At 44.3% G+C, this 19,254-nt stretch overlaps 1 protein-coding gene across 2 annotated transcripts; it reads right to left on the bottom strand.

The window, feature by feature from the left end:
• Positions 1–5,223: 5,223 nt before the first annotated feature.
• Positions 5,224–17,892, bottom strand: LOC127390888 (lysozyme g-like). Of its 2 annotated transcripts, XM_051633019.1 has the most exons (7): positions 17,668–17,892; positions 17,197–17,394; positions 9,496–9,570; positions 8,586–8,675; positions 7,607–7,809; positions 7,217–7,352; positions 5,224–6,371 (listed from the first exon to the last, which is right to left on the bottom strand). In XM_051633019.1, the coding sequence occupies exons 2-7, from the start codon at positions 17,243–17,245 to the stop codon at positions 6,241–6,243; spliced, it is 684 nt and encodes a 227-aa protein (XP_051488979.1). In that variant the 5' UTR covers positions 17,246–17,394; positions 17,668–17,892; the 3' UTR covers positions 5,224–6,240. The 2 variants fall into 2 exon arrangements, with proteins under 2 accessions (XP_051488979.1, XP_051488987.1); XM_051633027.1 differs by lacking the exons at positions 17,197–17,394; positions 17,668–17,892 and adding an exon at positions 13,702–13,754.
• Positions 17,893–19,254: the final 1,362 nt, after the last annotated feature.

Here is a 19,254-nt window from a genome sequence, read left to right as displayed (position 1 = left end):
ATATACAGACAGGTGACCAAAGGAATAATCTGACTTATTGATCATCTGTCACGCGAGGAAAAGCCTGAAAAAAAGAGTAGGAAGAGGGGGAAGAGAACGAGTCAGGTAAATCTGGTGTCCATTAATGGGAGGTGTATCAAGACAGAAATTTAGTTTTAAAATGAAAATGTTTGGTACAAGAATTGAGATAATTGCTGTGGAGGCAGACCCTGGCATTTCTCAGCAGCAGATTAATTCAAAGGGATTCAGAGAGTTGTTTCTCAGTGTGGGAGTGAGTGTTGGCTCGTGCACCAAAGGTTTATCTGAAGAATTCCTGTGTTAAGCTCCTGAGAGGGGAGATGATACCACACAGCCTGGGACAGGGTGGCTTGGAGATGTTTTCAATTAAAGGCAAAGCAATGGCTAATGTGCCTTTTTTTTTTTTTTTTTATTTTTTAACATCATGGTACAGAGATTTAGTCTATTTTTAATTAGTGTTTAACTATTTTATATTTAACTGCTTTTAACTCTATTTAGATGTTATTTTTAATGTAAGAGTGTGTATTTGTTTTTACTGGATTTACTTTCGTTTGTGATGTCCTTAGGTGTGTCATATCTGGCTTTGCAGCAGTATTGATGGCATGAGAATGTGACATGCTGAACCTTCCTGGGTCAGAAGGCTGAAGTTGAGTAACCCTGCTGGGAAATGTTTAAACAATGCAGGAAGGCAGTTGCTATTTGTGGCTAACTACTTTAGGGTGAGTTGTGCTCTGGGAACACCCATTCCCGTCACTGGCTGTGAAGGGAACCTAGGGAGACAGGCTCATCTATGGATGACAGCCATCTAAATTTAAGTGACCTAACTACAGAACTACTGGATGAATCTTTTTATCCTTATTCAAGTAGAAACCTAATGCAGCAAAAAGCTGGAGGCCCTGGGCCACTGAGGAGATGGTATTGTTGAAGGGAATGAAAAGTGTCTTGCATACTCGTGCTCCTACAGCTCAGCTTCTGGCATAGGATTGAGGTTTGGGGAATTTATTAATATAGAGGGAAAAGCTACCTTCCGTTTGCTGGTAATGTGACACTGTGATGAAATGTATTGGGCTGTGGTTTTGTGACACTTAAGAATTTGTTTTTTTCTTACGTAAACGGAACCTGTTGCCTCTCTTTTTTTTTTTTTTTTTTTTATGAAATCAAAACTTGCCTTGCTGCAACATGTGACAGTTGCTTCTGACCCTCCTTCTGTGCACCTCCAAGAAAAGTATGACTCCAGCTTCTCTGTGAGCCTCACATAGGTAGCTGAAAATGTCCCCCAAAAGCCTTGTCTTCTCCAGACTGAGCAGACCTAGGTCTGTTGGCCTCTGCTTGTGTAACCTGGGTTCTACCTTGGTGGCCTGCACTGACCTACAGCATGTTAGGATCCATTTTATACTGAGGAAGCCAAAAATCAACATAAGTGTCAAGTAGATGGGAAGGGTCACCTCCCTGGACCTGCTGCTGATGCTTTTCCTAACGCAGCTCAGGAGATGGTTCATTGCTTTGCTGCAAGGGTGCATTACCCACTCATGGTCACCTTGCTGTCCACCAGAATCCCCAGGACTCTCTTTGCAGAGCTGCTTTCAAACTGGCTACTCCCCAGCATGTACTAGTGCCTGGGGCTTTTCCATCCCACGTGCAGGACTTGGCAGGACCTGTAGTTGAATTTCATGAGATTCTTGTCCAGACTGTCCACATTCCTCAGTCCTGCCCCACCAAGTCCCTGTGACCTTTCTGGGAGTGCTCTCTGTCCACAGCCCATGCTGGTGCTGTGGACACTAAGCAGTGCTAGCTGCAGGATCAGTTTCTGAGGGTTGCCACTAGTAGCTGGCCACCAGCAAGTCTCTGGACGGTTGACCATTAGCCTGTGGCCACAACAGCCCAGCCAGCTCTTCAGCCTTCTTACAGAGCAACCCAACTGTCCTACTACAGTTAGGGTATGTGGTAAGTGCAGAACCACCTATATTACTTGTAGACAGGGCCATAATGATACAGCCAGTGAGCAGTGTTGATGAACTGTCAGTAGGCAGCTCTTCACTGATCACAGCAGCCACATGGGAGAGACAACTCTGGTTTACCCAGAAGCCAGACTGCAGGGCACCGAATCAGATCCGGTACCAGCTACTCTTCACTCTCCTGCATCTGGCAGGACAAAATCCTCCTGAACTCTCTCTGGTCCTTGATCTGAATCAGCAGAGGTGTGGCTGAATGGGCAAGGAACAAGTAAAATGAAACCTGGTTTAAAGGTCAGAAGTGGGACCAATTTTCTCCTTGCCTGCCTTGCAACAAGAAACATCTCCAGTTGTTAGACGTGTTTCTGGGAAGTCAAGGGTTGCAGCAGGGTGGTTCACAGGGGGAAGACACTAGAATCTCAGGTCAGCTGCATCCTCACTGTGTAGGTTTTTTCATGCTTTTGAGCATTTTCCCTCTATTGCTAATTAGTTTAATAAGGGTAGGGTAAGAAATAAGTGATCCTAATTATACCTTTGGGGGAGAAACTAGTCTGATACAAGCTTTCCAAAGAAATGTAGCCAATTTACGCTGCAGGAGGTGACCCAGCTCATGGCAGGTAGGTGGGATACTCTGGGTGCCAGGAGCTGTTGTGCTGGGGGCAGGTCTCTTGTCCCAGGGCTGCACCATGGCCCTGTGGGGAAATAATGGTGTGGACAGATGCTTGAGGCATGTGAGGAACTGGCAGAACTTCATGGATGAGAGGAGCAGCCTAGAAGGAGTGGGCTGCACCAGAGCTGTAATGCAGCTAGGCTATGGGACTATAAATTAAAGAACCATGGCAGGATCAGTCCATACCTCCTGCAGATTAACGAGGGAGCCACCTTGAGCTTCTCTAGTGCTTTGCACCCATGTTTACTTTATTTCAGCACTTTGAATTCCAACAGGTTTTCATAGTTTTTAACCATTAGTTGAAATGCTCTTGTTCCCTCTCAACATGTCTGTCACTCATGGTTTGATATCTCTTGTTCATAATTCATATTACATCCACAGATTTGAGAGAAACTTGTGTAGGACAGACTTGTGCAGCTCCACTTGAAATGCCTCACCAGTTTGACCACAAGCTGCAGATAACCATTACTTTTTGTACTTGTCTTAAGGCCCTTCACATACCAAGGCACTTCAGATAGCTGTCAAAAGCCTTACTGAGCTCATGATATCACAGAAACACAGAATCTTAGGGGTTGGAAGGGACCTCGAAAGATCATCTAGTCCAACCCCCCTGCCAGAGCAGGGTCACCCAGAGCACATCACACAGGAACGTGTCCAGGTGGGTTTTGAATGTCTCCAGTGAAGGAGACTTCACAGCCTCTCTAGGCAGCCTGCTCCAGTGCTCTGTCACTCTCACAGTAAAGGAGTTCTTCCTGATACTCACATGAAACCTGCTATGTTCCAGTTTGCACCCATTGCCCCTTGTCCTGTCATTGGACATCACTGAGAAAAGCCTGGCTCCATCCTCCTGACACTCACCCTTAACATATTTGTAAACATTGATGAGGTCACACCTCAGTCTCCTCCAAACTAAAGAGACCCAGCTCCCTCAGCCTTTCCTCATAAGGGAGATGTTCCACTCCCTTCATCATCTTTGTGGCTCTGCGCTGGACTCTTTCAAGCAGTTCCCTGTCCTTCTTGAACTGAGGGGCCCAGAACTGGACACAATACTCCAGATGCGGCCTCACCAAGGCAGAATAGAGGGGGAGGAGAACCTCTCTTGACCTACTAACCACACCCTTTCTAATGCACCCCAGGATGCCATTGGCCTTCTTGGCCACAAGGGCACATTGCTGGCTCATGGTCATCCTCCTGTCCACCAGGACCCCCAGGTCCCTTTCTCCTACACTGCTCTCCAGCAGGTCAGCCCCCAGCTTACACTGGTACATGGGGTTGTTCTTCCCCAGATGCAAGACTCTACCCTTGTTGTATTTCATTATATTTTTATATATATATATAATATAATATAATATTATATTATATTATGTATCAAGCAATTTATACTTCAACACATTTTCTGCAGAGATTTTCCTTTCTTTTTGCAAAGTTCTGATACCCTAAAATAGTATTTGCAACAAAATATGGAATTTCTGTAATCAGGACTTTTAAATAGACTTTAAAAAATCCTTCACGGCAGGTCTGCAGGCCCTTGGGTGTTGCTACCAGAACATGAAGCAGCAGCTTGATTGGTAATGCATGCAGAAATTGGACTCCTGAGGAGCTGAGAGATGGCCAGGGATGGTAACACCAGTACTGGTGACAGGGAGCCTGCTGGTAGCAATTAAGGACCACATAAAGGGAATCAAAGAAATCTCTCTTGTTCACCCTCCAAACTAAACAAACAGCTTTATACACAGAGGCAACAATGATATTCCCTGCTCTATTTGAAGTTTTTACTGATCTACCAAAAATGCATTTGTAGGTTTTGCATAAGAGATTTGTATAACAGAGGGGTTTATATAACATAATGCAGCAAAGACTTCAACCTATGCATTTTACATAAGCTATTTCAAGTAGAGGGGGTTAAACCATGTGAGATGTTTCACAAGTTTGTATTACAAAGTAATGATTTTACTAAAATTATCCTAACACAGTGTAGAATTCACTAACAACTAAATAATATATAGTTTAATATCTCCCGTTGCTCAACACTGAACTGTTTTTTCTAGCCTTAAAAACATTAATCAGTAATGTTAGGGACATCCTAGAGCTCAGTCTGATCTCCAGAGATGATAAAGTGAGTTTCTCTGCAAATACTTTAGTCACGCACAGTCCTTGCCATGTTAGAAGCAGAGGAATGACTGGCAAGACAAGCAGTTCAGCATTAAAATGGCTCCACAAGCACAAGCTGTCTCCAAACCAGCTCTCACACTGCATGTGTTGACCCTGCCCAACAGACCCCAGCACAGCCCTGGGTGGGACCACCAGGCATATTGCCTCTGCATCAGCAATGGTGACAGGCAGCAGAAAGGTGACCTCAAAAATAGGTATTCAAAAGGCTAAATGTGAAAGTCCTTGTTCCCCTGTTCACAGGTTTGGGGGCAGCAGCTGTGCTTGGGCTGCCTCACGTTCTGACCCCAGCCCAGATCTTCTCATCCACCCTGGTCTGGAGCACCATTTTCCTCTCCCTGTTCTCAAACTGAGTTTCAGACCCACTCCAGGAGTACTGAATTGTGTTACTTACTCAAGTTGCAGGTTGCAGCCCACTGGGTCCCATGGAAAAAAAGAAAATAAAAATTTGGATTCAACATTCAACTTTATTTTGTCTCTTATTCTCACTATTATTCTCAGTAAACCTAAATTTGCACCCAGACCTATCCACATTGAAGAACACTTTCAAGCAGAGCTTATAAACCCAGAGCTAATTCACTCCTAATCAGAAGCTGGGATTCCTGGCAGAGAGATAAGCTGAAATGCTTTGAAACTTGGAGAAAACCCAGTATAAAGGTGCCAAAGCTAAAGCAGGAAAGGTTGAGGAGGTAATAAAGCTCCTGAGGAGGGTACAGGACTGGTTCCCAGTAAGAGGGCTCAGTAATGGAAAGGTGTTTTGAATGGCTGCTCTGGCACATGTAATTAGAGGCTTTCCCATTGTGTGAGGCTGCTTTTCACCCTGAAGACATCTCCAGCCCCACCATGGCCGTGGGCTCCATGGCTTGGGAGACTAATAGAAGCATGTGCAGCATTTTCCCCCACAATGTTGGCCATGAGAACAAACATGCAGAGACCAGAGGCTTGTCAAGAAGTCCCTTCATTGCCTAGTAGCTAGAATGATCCAGGGGAAGAAAAGTTTCAACCTGGGGGCTTCTCCCCCTTATTGGCCAAGGAGAGAGAAGGAGATGGATGGAGGACATATGAAGCACAGCCAATGCCCAAGGAGAGCTGCCTGTGTGTCTGCACCTGGGGGATGCACAAACAGCCCTAGGTTCCGTTTAGAAGAGGCACCTTCCTCACCTGACACTTAAACATTGCTGGTCTGTCCCTGTCTGCCTTTCCAAGTCCCTGATCTTGTGGCTTCTTGTCCCTCAGTTCCCCTAGAAGGCAGCATTGAGCTTGCCTGTCAGTGAGCTGGGAGCTGGAGTTTGCTGGAGTGAGCCAGGTGCTGGTGCCAATGCCACCAGCACTGGTCCTGCCAGAAATCCTCAGGAACTGCTCTGGGTACTACGGTCACTACTGGGTTAGGCTATGTGGAGGAGAGGCTTGGTGGTGGGGTGGGTTTATGAACTAGAACCCATGTCTCTTAAAGTACTGGGCTCGCCTAATTACACTGTTGACATAGTAGTTGTCTCTGTCACATGGGTCTTCCTCGTAGACCTGGCGGTTGCCCATTTTTGCATGGTAGGTACAGATTCCCCCTGGAAAAAGTTAAGAAAGAGTTGTTATGGGCTTACAAGTAAGAAATAGAAGCAAACCTGGATTCTAAGCTTCCTTGGCACAATCAACAGTTTGCCATGGTAAGCCCGTTGTGTTGCAGTGCCTCAACTTCTGCCTTCCCTGGTGGCTTCTGGTTGATTGGTTTCTACCTTATTTACCCACTTGCCAGCCATTTTGCTTGCAGGATGAACAGATAAGAGGATAACATGAGACCTGTTCACATTCACTGTGCACAATGCCTTTTCCAGGGAAGTTAGGGAGGTCACGGATCTGGCCATTCACCAGCGGTGGCACCGCCACTCAATGTAGTGGCTCTCTGCAGGCATTTGTCACTGAATTCAGGGGGCAACCTGCCAAGGCTGTGCCAGACACCTTCACCAAGCTCTGCACAGGGTGCGTCCGTGTTGCTGTGGCAGGTCCCAGACTGGGCTGGTTTCCCTCTGCTTCCTTCCACAGCAAAGCAGCCAAAGAGCTTGGCAGAATCTCTCTTCTGCATGCAGAAACATGGAGAGCCTGTGGATGGTGCTTTCAGCTGGGAAGCTGCATCTATATTCAGACCTCTTGCAGGTCTGCTGGTTTGGGACTGCCTCTCTTAAACTAGAAAACTCTGTGGGTTTGGGTTGGGGTGTTGGTTGGTTGGTTGGTTAGTGTTGTGTTTTTTTGGGGGGGGATGTTGGTGTTTTGTTGGTTGGTTGGTTTTGGTTGTTTTGTTCTGTTTTTGTATGAGATGCTGTAAAATCTAGCAGATTTATGCTCTTTTTCCCTTACAAGTGACACCAACAAACGCACAGCACTGTCCTTTTCTAGTGTATAGCCCATCATGTACCTCTCAGCTGCCGGTCCCAGGTCCAGGTAGGGTGTCTTGCCCGTACTTCCTTAATCGCAAGAACCAGGATAGTTGAGCACTGATTTATGTGTTCTTCACTGTCCCACACTCCAAAAGGCTGTTGCTGCCGGCCAAGCTAGAAAAGTCAAGCAAGAAAATGAGTTTCCCTCTGTACTTAAGCACCACTGTAGCTTTCCTTTCTTCTTTGTGCTCCCAGGCTGTGACTCATGGGAGTGACCTTATTCGGGATGACACTTAAGAACAACCACCGATGCAGAGAGAACACATTTAAGTGCTGTCTCAAACGCAGAGCAGTAGTTTGAGAAGGTAAAGCCTGGGGATATCCACTCCATTACTATTCTGTTCCTCATCCCTGTCACTCTGATGTACCTGCATCAAGCCGTACTTGCGCCGATCCTGGTCCCAGCCGTTGTCCAGGAGCAGCCCGACCCGGCTCTCCTGTGAGATGATGGCTGCGATGAGTGCGGGATCCAAGCACAGGTTCCTGGCTACTCTCTTGATTGGGATCTCGTATTTCCTCAGGCGTATGACATCTGCCTCAGCAGTCCTCCGTACCATGGCAAGTCCTGCCGCTTAGGAAAAGGCAAATTTACACACCCTCCTGGCCAAACCCCTTGCTTTCTTCTTGAGGGGGCGTATCAAAGGAGTAACTCGAGTTTTGAAGAAAATGGAGCTACACCAGGTTGGGCAGCGGTGCTTGAGAAACAAGCACAGCCCCATTGACTCTGGTAGTGGCCTTGGAGCTGCTGTGCCAGTATATGAGGATGATGAGGGGAAGAGGGCAGGTTGTCAGGAAGTGGGGCCGTGTGTCCATGGTCCTCTTTTGCTGCTGCACCACCAGAAATGTAGCTCTGGAGCTGGGAAAGTGAAATTCCAATTTGCATTTGAGAAAAGTGAGGAATGTGTTTGTTACTACTGACCAGCCCAACAGCAGGAACAGCTATGCTGTCACTCTGTATAGAAGGTGGAGGTTTTTTGGAAGTAATTTTGAAACATTTTGGAAACAAGCAAGTGGATTCAGATCCATGCCAAGATACCTGAAGTCAAGTTTTTCAAGGTGCCAATCTGAGAGGCCCTGGGGTTTTGTGAGGATGCTGATGCTAAAGTCCTGGCAGATTAAGGGGTTTGCACCTGAGGATCTTGACTGTGGGACCTGAGGTTAGCCCTCCTTCTTCCCACCAGGTCTGGAGACTTCACAGCTCCTGTAATTTTGGGGGAGAAGGTGTTGCTTTCCACCTTTTGGCTAATTGAACAGCTGCATCACAGCTAATTTGGAGATAACAAAAGGAGAAGCATCTCTCTGTCAGGTACAAACAGGTTGACAAATCAAACAATTAATGATACTTACCACAGTCTGGAGCTCTTACTGCTGTACAAGAGATCATGGGGGCTTGAAGAGCACTTAAATCACCATAGCAACTATAACCCATGGATGGAGCTGAAAAATTAAATGGAGATGTTTGAACACTTAAGATCTGAGAGCAGTATTGTACAGCACGCTGTGAGTACAAACATAAGAGAGTCAGCCAGACCCATGATCCACATCACCCGGTGTTGGCCACTCTTGTATTCTTGCCACTGATCTCCATCAGTAACATTGTCAAAGAAAGCTAAACAGCAGAAATTTGTTTTCTGATTGGATACGTTGGAGCAGGTGAAACTAGTGACTATTTATACAAACAGCCGTCTGCCCTGGGAGGTCTAAAAATTGGTTTGGTAGAGGGGAACACAATGTCTGAATTTATTTCAGAGGGTTTTTCCCATTAAACACCCTCCAACATCCACAGCCCCTCAGATGATGGCTGGTGTTACCCAAACACCCTGGCTGGGAAAGTCTATTGTATGCATCCATAACTTGGTAAGGAATTAAGTCAGGAGAGTGCTTCAGCCTGGGCAAATTACCCTGCTCCCTCAGTAGCTGAGGACTTGATAGACCCCACCAAACAGCCTGTGGCAATTGTGAGACCATTTCCGAGCAGGCAGAGAGATCAAATAAGGTTAGCTGGGAAAATCAAGCAGACGTGTATCTGTGACTCCCTTTGGTGTCAGTTCTGTACTCCAGACATGTTGGTTTAAAGGATGCAGGTGGAGGGCAAGCAGGCTCCAACAGCAGCCAAGGACCTTCAGCCACCCAGGGTTTCCCAGCACCCCATAGAGAGGGGACCTCAGGCCTGACTGCAAGTCTCCTCTCCACAGTCCCTCTGCAAGCCCCTTCTGGGGTGCTTCTAACAGCAAACAGAACACAAACCATGGCTCACCAACAAGGGCTGTAAGGCCCAGCAAGAGCAGTGCGGGGATCATGGTGATGGCTCTCCTCAGCTGTCCCAGGAGACCTGGAAACACAGCAGTTTGCAAAACATGAAGGAATCAGTTAGTGCTGATTTTCATCAGTTCTGTAGCAAAGTTTGCATGCCAAAAGCTACCACCCTGAGGCCCTGGATGGGGATGGCATTGGCTGAAGATGAGTCAGGGAGGAGAGGCACCCTCCCCACAGCGCATTTCACCCCTCACCCCCAGCACAGGATGCAGCTGCCAACTTCAGAGAGTGGTGGTGGGAGAAGTAAGTGATAGGAGCCACATGTGCTCCTTATTTCCTCCCTGTTTGGGGGATACAGGCTTTTCCCACAGCTGAATGTCTCCTCCATCTCATGTGCCACTATGGTGTCACATGGAGACAGAAGGGCTGATCCTGGGGAGCAGGGAGGTCCCCACTGGCAACCTGGGCCAGCAGAGATTTTTCATCCCCTGTCACTGCATATCACTTACTCACGTGGCCCCTTCTGAACACCCCTACCATGGCTTTATGATGAGAAGGTACTTGCTTTAATTCTATAGGTGCCTGAAGTCTGATGAGCTACAGAATGCATACATCCTTTGGCTCTCTGTTGAAAAGGCAATAGGATTTTTGCTTGGCTTTTGGCATAATGTGTTATCAAAAAATCAAGCAATTTGAGCCTCTCTGCTAAGAGCAGACAAGGTAAAGATTTTGCTAGTGAAATAACACTTCTGCATGAGTTTATATGTGTGATGATGCCAGATAATCACTTTAGTAATAAATATCTCTGTTGTGTTTATTCATAAAATCTTAAAATGTCATGAGATAGTAGCTATCAACTGTAAAAAACATTGTACTGCCCTTTCTGGTGAGTACATTTAAACTGAGCATTTTTTGTAGTTTACAAATGTTTCTTTTTCCTCAAGAGGGTTTCAAATAAGGAAACACACCACAAGTCTTGTAGGCAATCATCATGCATCGCTATTAATGCTTGAAAATGCCTTATTGATTATAATAATGTTGACCTTTTCTCTAGTCTGTATTTCTACTGCAAAACAAAACTGCATGGATGCACAAATGCTAACAGTTCATTGGTGTCATTAGAAAGACTCCCTTGTCCTGAGTGTGCTTATTCAGGCAGCAAACACTTCCTAGCTTGAGCTCTAGCAGTGAGTATTTGCAAGCCTGGATCAACATGGCTTGACCCAATAACTATTCATTCAATGAGAAATCCATGCAGGCCCCAGCAAAGGCTACAGGTTGTTGCTGTTTCCACATGCAGAAAAATTTCCCTATTATCATGTTTTATCAGCCTTTTTTTCCCTCTCCATCACTAAAATCACCACAAGCCTTAAGTAGAAAGAGCGTAACAATCACAATGTTGACAAAATGCTAAATCAAAGCAAAATCAAAGTTTCTGGCTCTAAATAAATATTCTATGAGTGAATTCAGACTCACCTGTCTTCAATCTGCCTTCCTTTGAGGCAGGTCACTTGATGTCTTTTATATATATGTGTATGAAAAGGTACCCACCCTACGGCCTTTGGAATGTTAATTCCTACCTAGAGTGATGACATTTGTTTTAAAGTACAATAAGTAATATATATTAAGAGCTTAGAACTCTTAAAATTCCTTTCATCCAAAGATTTGCACAAGCAGCAGTTAATAAGACTTAGGACAATTCTGTGAAAGGAAATAAATACTGGTTTTCATCCACCAATAAGAACGTTGATGCACAACAAATGACTTGCAGGAAGCATTGCAGTGAATCAGTGGCAGAGGCCACTGGCAAAAGTCAGATCTGTCTCTAGGGCTCTCTTTGATTTACATCTCAGATCAGTATGGACACGCTTCTGGAAAGGTTTTAGTCTTGTTACCTCAGTGATTTCAGATTGGCAAGCTTTTAATTGAGTATCATACTTTCATATGAATTCCAAAAAGGATAATTAAAGAAAAGTATCTCACTGCTTCATTGCTTGCAGCAAGCCTATTTCAGGAGTGTAACCTGCCTACTTTTGAGAACAGAGGCAGGGTTTGACTTTGAGATTTGTGGAGGCAGGATGCTGCAGCTGAAATGAGGAGGAAGGGAACAGGTCTCTCTGCAGCTGAAGCCAGTGGGGGCACACAGAGGGTCTCTGAAGACTTGCACCTTGTAGCCAAGACATTTTTGACATGTGTAAAACATCTGAGTTGCTTGAAAATGTAAAGATGGTCTGGGAGGCCAATGCCCTTGAATTTTCTCCCATGCCTAAGCCTCTGCCTAGCATGCATGGAGGCTAGGTGAATAAGATTTTTTTCCCCAGTAGCTTTATTATTTAATACACCCCAAATCCACCTAATTCCTATTGCACTCTTTTGGGCTTGAAGTGGGAGGTAGGAAACAATGTTATGGCCAGATAATAATTACTGGGTTCAAAACCAAGGGATGGCAATTAATCTGTAAAGCACAGGGGATTATCAAGTGGGCCTTGTCACCTTAAAATCAATAAACACAAATGTCATGGACTTAAATCCTGAGTTAGTATGAAGAAGAGAAGCTTCACTGTAGAACCTAGCCCTATTGCAGGAGGGTTAGGATAGGAGTTAAGGTGAGTCTTATGTATAAAGCTAGTCTATCTGTGTGAAACATGGAAATAAGAGACATCTTCACAAAGATTAAAACAAGGCTGGGCATTCATTCTTCATCTACAAACCTCATTGTGGTATCTCATGCTAGACTATTACTTAATTCTTTTACGGGGTTTAACAATTTAAATAGTAAAAGGTCATGTGTGGCATTATCTAAGGTAAGGATCTATATGGTATCTTTGTCAATAACAGCTAGAAAATAGAGACATCCCATGTCCAGTGTGGCTTTAATCCTTTCAACAGCAAATAGCAAATGAAGAAATGCTGGAGGGGAAGAAAGCAAGAAGAAATGAGCTGAGAAAAGGCCAAAGTGCACAGCTGGATGGCAACAAAAGCAGTAGGTATCTATCCATTTGCCTTCTACAGAACAAGATAATCTGTATTAGAAAGATTTTTTTTTTCTCTCAAATAGATGAAAATAATTTAGTATTAACATCCAGTTACCTTTTACAAGAAAAATATCATGTTAGTGATAATAAACTAGTGCTCCTCTGTCCCTGAACCTGCATTCATGCTGATGACTTGGGACCTTTTTTTGAAAAGTAGTCTCTGGCTTCAGGTAAGATTTTTTTCCTAATGCACTGACCACTTGCTAACAGTCCTTAAGATAAGATTTTGAGTTTAAATACTGTTTGTCTTTGCCATATATTTTCCCTCTCATTTATTACCCATGTAATCATAGATTTTCTGCATTTTACAGTAGTGTCATGTGAATTCTCAGTGCCTGCTCTGCATTGCATTACTCTTTATTTACTCATTGAATGGTGGATGTTTTAAGTACAATTATTTTTTATCTGTGCTGCTCTATGCTCTTAGGTCCTTGGGGAAGATTCCTTGTGGTCACACCATTTCCACTATAAGGTCAAATAAGAGGATATGTTTTTTTCAGCAGCATTATGAATGGGACTTTTTCTTGCTAAAAGCCTCTGTACCCTCAGAAAATTTTCCAACTGCTTTTCAGAATGATTGCTGAAAGCAGGCAGCCTCTATGGAAACAAGGTCATGCTCCCATTCATTGAATTGGTCAGGACTCTAAGCCCTTGTCCAAGGCACTGCCACTTCGAGGGACCTGCAGGATGTTAGAAAACACAATCTCCAGCTCAAAGATCTTTGTGGAGCTGAAAACCCACAGCATTTAAATCTGTTGTATCACAACATGGGAGTGGGCTGCATCTGTCACTAGCGTGGCATGATTTTTCATTTCTATGCTAGATTTAATTTGTAGAATTACATCAGGAGTCAGATGAAGTCTACCTCTGACAGCTCATAACATGACAGAAGGGATTTATACAGCTGTGATATAATGCCACTTGTGATAGAATCACAGAATCATAGAATGCCAGGTTGGAAGGGACCTCAAGGATCATTTGGTCCAACCTTTCTAGGTAACACTACAGGAGATGGCTCAGCACCCTGTCAAGCTGAGACTTAAAACTGTCCCATGTGGGGGAATCTACCATTTCCTTTCAGAGACTATTACAATGTTTGACTTTCTTCATGGTGAAACATTTACCTCTTGTGTCCAATCAGAATCTCCCCAGGATCAACTTCTGCCCATTACCTCTTGTCTTTTCCATGTGACTCCTTGTAAATGGGAAGTCTCCATCTTCTTGGTAGCCATCCTTTAACGACTGGTAATGAAGTTTCCCCTAAGTCTTGTCTTCTCAAGGCTGAACAAACCCAGTTTTCTCAGCTTCTTCTCATATGGCAGGTCCTCCAGTCTTCTGATCATCCTTATGGTCCCTCATCAGACCCCCTCCAGCCTGCCTGCATCCTTTTAGTAGAGCAGGGACCAAAACTAAATGCAGTACTCCAGGTGGGGTCTGACAAATGCCAAGTTGAGTGGGATGACGACTTCTTTATCTCTGCTGGTGATGCCCTTGTTGATGCAGCCCAGCATCCTGTTGGCTTTCTTTGCTGCTGCAGCAGCACACTGTTCACCCATGTTGAGCCTGTTATCCACCAAGACCCCCAAGTCCGTTTCCACAGGGCTGCTCTCCAGCACCCTCTGGGTAAGGTGCATCAGCCAGTTTCCCACTCACTGCACAGACCACTTGCCAAGGCCATAATGAGTCAGCTTCTCCAGGAGGAGGTTGTGGAGGACCATATCAAAAGCTTTGGAGAAGTCCAGGTAGACAATATCCACTGCTCACCCTGGATCAACTGAGCAGGTTACTTTGTCATAGAAGGCAATCAGGTTTGTCCAGCACAATTTGGCCCTGGTAAATCCATGTTGGCTTTTCTCAATCATGTGCTTCAATTGACTTGTGACAGTCCCCAGGAGGACTTTCTCCATGGCTTTCCCAGGGACTGAGTGACGCTAATGGGTCTGTAATCAGAAAAAACTTATTTCCTGTGAAAGTGCCAGAGCACTGGGAAAGGCTGCCCGGAGAGGTTGTGGAGTCTCCTTCACTGGAGACATTCAAAACCCGCCTGGACACGTTCCTGTGTGATGTGCTCTAGGTGACCCTGCTCTGGCAGGGGGGTTGGACTAGAGGATCTTTCAAGGTCCCTTCCACCCCCTAGGATTCTGTGTTTCTGTGATTCTGTAATTACCTGGATCCTCCTTTGGACCCTTACTGTAGATGGGGGTGACATTAGCCTTCCTCCAGTCTTTAGGGACATCTCTCGATCTCCACAACTTCCCAAAGATTATGGACAGTGGCTTTGCAATGGGTGGCTTTACAGCTGTCTCAGCACCCTAGAGCACTCGGCCCCATCGACTTGTATGGGTCAACCTCCTGTAATAGTTGACACACCAACTCTTCCTTCACTCATGGAGGGCTGGTGTTGGCACCAACCTGGATTTTTGTTCGTATGGTCTGGGACCCAAGAGCACCGGTAAAGACAGAGGTGAAGAGGTGTTGAGGAGCTCTGCCTTTTCAGCACTGTTGGTGACTAGTTCACCTCTCCTGTTTAATAGTGGGCCAATATTATCCTTCTGTTTCTTCTTGTTGTAATTGTATCTGAAGAACCCTTTCTTGAAGTTTTTGACATCTTTGGCCAATGTCACATCAAACTGAGCTTTTGCTTTCTTAACTGCATCTCTGCATAGGCTGGCAATGCCCGCGTAGGCAAAGGATGAACTAGAAGGCATCTTAGTGATTAAAGCAGCTCTTTCTAAATGGCTGGACTTCATAAAGATACTCCCAGGAATGCATTGCACTGGTGTCCCTGAGCAATGTTACCTTGTCTCATAACACCACTGTACCTCTTTTTACATTTTTCTTTATTATTCTTGGTATTTTATTTAGAAGCACAGGTTTAAGATTCATATGATATTGCGAGACTCTCATTTAGAAGGACAGCAAGTTTCTAGCCCTCATGCCTGGTACCAAGGAACATAATATGAAAACCACAGAAATATGATGTTATTATTAAATTAATATGAAATAAAAAGGACCTCAATGTTAATATAATTTTAAAAAGCCAAAGCACTCCATAATTTTAAACTCTTTTTGCTCTGGTGTAATTTTTAAATGTAAAGGATGGCAGTACATATTCCCTGTGTGCTGGATTTTTGTCAGCATGGTGTGTGATTGGGAGGGAGGAGATGGAAAGTCAGGGAAAAAGGAGTTCACTTATCAAATGGTATCTGCATCTTCTTAAACTGAAGAAGCAGGAAACCTTCCTGATGTTCACAGAGACATCCTGGCAATAAGCTGCAGTCAGTGACCATAGACAGGGTTTCCTCATTGTAATTTGCTGACACTGTTTGTTACACAGAGTAGATACAAAGTGCTACCTGACAGAACAGCCTTTTCCACTGGTTGTAGATAAGCTAGAAAGGAGCACACCTGAGATCTAAAGCACACCAAGGTTCAATACCACCAGTTCTTTTTAACTTTTTTTTTTTTCTTTTTTTTTTTCTGTCTTTCTCATGCCAAGTGATCTACCAGGGTGAGGGTCTACTTAATGGAGATGCATTCAAAATGGAACATCATTTTGAAAAGCATTATGCATTGCACATGCCATTCTCCTTCAGGCTGCAGGTTATAGCATCATGTTTCACTGGGTGGTGAGAATACTATCTAAAATGACCTGGAACAATACCAATATTAATTACTGTTTCTGTTGTGAGTTTCAACTCTGGTTTCATAACATCATCAGGCAGATGCATTTCTCAAGTTGTTCCTTTTGTCTGGGATGTAATTATAGGTATTCGCAGATTTTATAACTGCTTTATAGGGAAGCTGCCCACTACAGCTGACGCATGCTGGATGTTTACCCCTCACTGGCCAGTTTAAAGATACATTTGTAACATAATCTCAAACAAATCCTCTAGAGCTCTTTCCCAACTTTTAAGGGGCTACAGCCAGTTTAACAGTGACATTCCCATAGATTTTCTTTTCTACATCTATTATACCTGTCAGCAACAACAGCAAACACCTTCAAACTTGTAAGACATAAGGTGCAGTTTTCACTGTGTTCAGAAGTGAGCAGGTTCTTCTTCTATCGTGTCTTTCTGAAAAATGTGGGTGGGCATTGATATCACATCCCACTCTGCACAAAGCATCCCTCTAGCCATCATGTAAAGTTTCTAAGATCAGAAGGATTGATGAGGGAGGAAAAGAGTATTTTCCTTCTGTTCTCTAAAATAAAACTTTGAATTTTACTGTAGGAAAGGTGTTCTAGCAAAGAGGTCACTGGACTGGATCTTACGAGATGTAAGTTCACATCCCAGCTTAAAGACAGAGCTATCACTTAAAGCCAGTCATTTTAAGCTCGACCCAGGAAGGGGTTTATGCTCTTAAAGCAGAGATCAAAACACTGTCATGCTCCAAAATTGTGTCGTAAGCACTCAGCTGAAATGTACTTCTGCTCTTGCTTGAGTCTAAAGTGGAGCAGCTGGAGGAGCTTGGTGCTTAAGTCCCAAAGTCTGGTTCTGGACTCTGCATCCCAATGCCAGAATCTCTGGGTGACTGCAAGTGTACAGTGCACACTCATGCATCCACTGCCAAAAAGTGGCTGTCACGCCCACTTTGTTTAAACCAGCCATGGCAGAACAAGACCAGTCTTGGAAGACAAGCTCACAAAGGCAGAAACCCACACTGACCTCCCTTCCGTGGAAAGCACTTATGCCCCTTCACCAAGATTGGCTGCATGTGTGTTCATTCTTCAGCCTGTTGAGGTTTTGTTACTGCACAGCAGAGAACACCAGAGCCACAGGGGAAGATGGTAGGTAGACAAGAGAATGGTTCTATAGCCTCTGCAGGGACACAGCTTCACATTCCTGAGACTGCCTCGGTGTTTCCTATTGGATAGAAGGGAATAAAACCCCAGACAACACAGTATTTAGTAGTGAGTAGGGGAAATACATGAAACACTGAGAATAGGGAGGAGAACCCTATTTCCTCCCAAATCCATAAGCTATAAAGCAACATTTTCTCTTATTCCCTCTTTCTAGTCCCACAAGCCTAACGCTGTGTTGTACAAAGCTTCAGAAGTGAGGGTGGAGAGCAATGCTGCACCTGGGTAAAACATTTTGTAGTCATACACTCTGGTGAAACATTTTGTAGTCACTCACTTTGGCAGCACTGATCAGCTTGCGGGATGCCAGGGATCCTGCTGTGGGCACCACCTGCAGGAGAGGAAACTGACACACCTAACCTCAAAATCAGGATTCCAGGAAGTGACTGAAACTAGATACTGGAGCACCTAATTCTTGATGTTCCTAGGTGTTCCAGTAGAGCTAGTCTCCTTTTAGTTTCCCACATACAAAATGAGGATAGGGCATTCATGACTCACAGAGATGTCAAACTAACACCCATCAATAATTAACTGTACCCATTAATAAGTATAACTATAAAGAGCATTTCTGTGTGCCTGGAATTCATGATACAAAGCATTAAAGACTGTCAACATTCTTGAAACCAAGCAGGAAACAATTTCAGACTTTTTTTCTAGGGCAGCACATTAACAAAAGAAACAATTAGCAAGGAGGAGGAAGACCAGGAAAAGAATTAATGTGGCTTTGTGTATTACAATCACCTGATTCTTATACTGTATAATCTTGGGAAAAGCCAATGGCTATTGCATGGTTTGTGAAGCAGATGAGTTAATTTTTAAACCTTTTTTATGTCACATGGTGAAATCGTACCACTAGGCAGATGATACCTGAACAGCTTGTGTTCAATAAGGCAAAGTATATTAGCACAGATTCAACACTGCACTGACACAGCCACATGGCTCCTGGATCAGTGGTGGTTTATTGGAATCTCTAAAAGCAAGGTTTCTGAACTACTCCCTTTTCACCTTTCCATCAACAAGCATAAAATATCTCTCAGTGTACATGCACTTACAATTAATCCACCCAATTTGAACAAGACTTTTTTGGGTGATGCTCTGGCCACATATCTACTGCTTCAGACAGTTTGATTTGTTATCTTAAATTGATGAAGAAGGTAGGGGCATATGTTCTCTTTTGCAGCATATGATACAGAATGATGGTCTCCAAGGGCATGGATAACAAGCAGCATCTGGGAGACTGGAATGTCTTGGATCACCACAATCATATTAGACAGGATTAACACTGAAGGCTCCAAAGCACGATTCCAGAGTGAAAGATCAGAGTAGAGCTTCAGAGCAGTAACTGGCTCCAATGTGGAAGAACCTATCTATCTATTTATCCTTTAGAGGGGGCTCAAGGGCAACTTCCCTCTTGCAACAGTTCTAGAATACTCCACTGTAAGAAGTACCCTCCACTTCCAGTTTCTAGAGAGGCTTTTCTTAAACTCTGGCATGTAACCCTCCCTCTTGAATTGTCAGATATAACTGCTCTAAAGAGACAGACAGATCAACCTGCTACAGACAGAGTTTTCCTTTCAAAAAGTGGAGTACACAGCTATTGAACATGCAACAACTACAAAAAGTTGTATTTCTGCACCGGCTTCTGCTTCCTTGTTTCGTTGTGCAAGAGACAAAACAATAGCATCCCTCACACTGGGTTGGGGAGACTGGCTTTACTCTTACATGGAAGACAAAAGGCTTGTTTTAGAAACGGAATTGTTCAAAGCCCCAATTTTCTATAGATTTCTGTAGAAAAGTATTCCTTTTAGAATTTTGCTACAGGAAACAGGACCATGTGGATCCCTTGTGTGGATCCCAGTCAAGT

The sequence above is a fragment of the Apus apus genome, chromosome 1 (assembly GCF_020740795.1).
Source record: "Apus apus isolate bApuApu2 chromosome 1, bApuApu2.pri.cur, whole genome shotgun sequence".
Taxonomy (NCBI): Eukaryota; Metazoa; Chordata; class Aves; order Apodiformes; family Apodidae; genus Apus; species Apus apus.
The sequence above is the reverse complement of the archived record's forward strand: the minus strand, read 5'-3'. Positions and strand labels throughout refer to the sequence as shown.

Excerpts from the sequence above, each read along its gene's own strand:
- LOC127390888 (XM_051633019.1), bottom strand. The coding sequence starts at position 17,245 with ATGCAGCCAATCTTGGTGAAGGGGCATAAGTGCTTTCCACGGAAGGGA. Across the intron at positions 9,571-17,196 it reads GTGCTTTCCACGGAAGGGAG|GTCTCCTGGGACAGCTGAGG; the intron begins GTCAGTGTGGGT and ends CTGTGTTTCCAG. Across the intron at positions 8,676-9,495 it reads GGGCCTTACAGCCCTTGTTG|CTCCATCCATGGGTTATAGT; the intron begins GTGAGCCATGGT and ends TTAATTTTTCAG.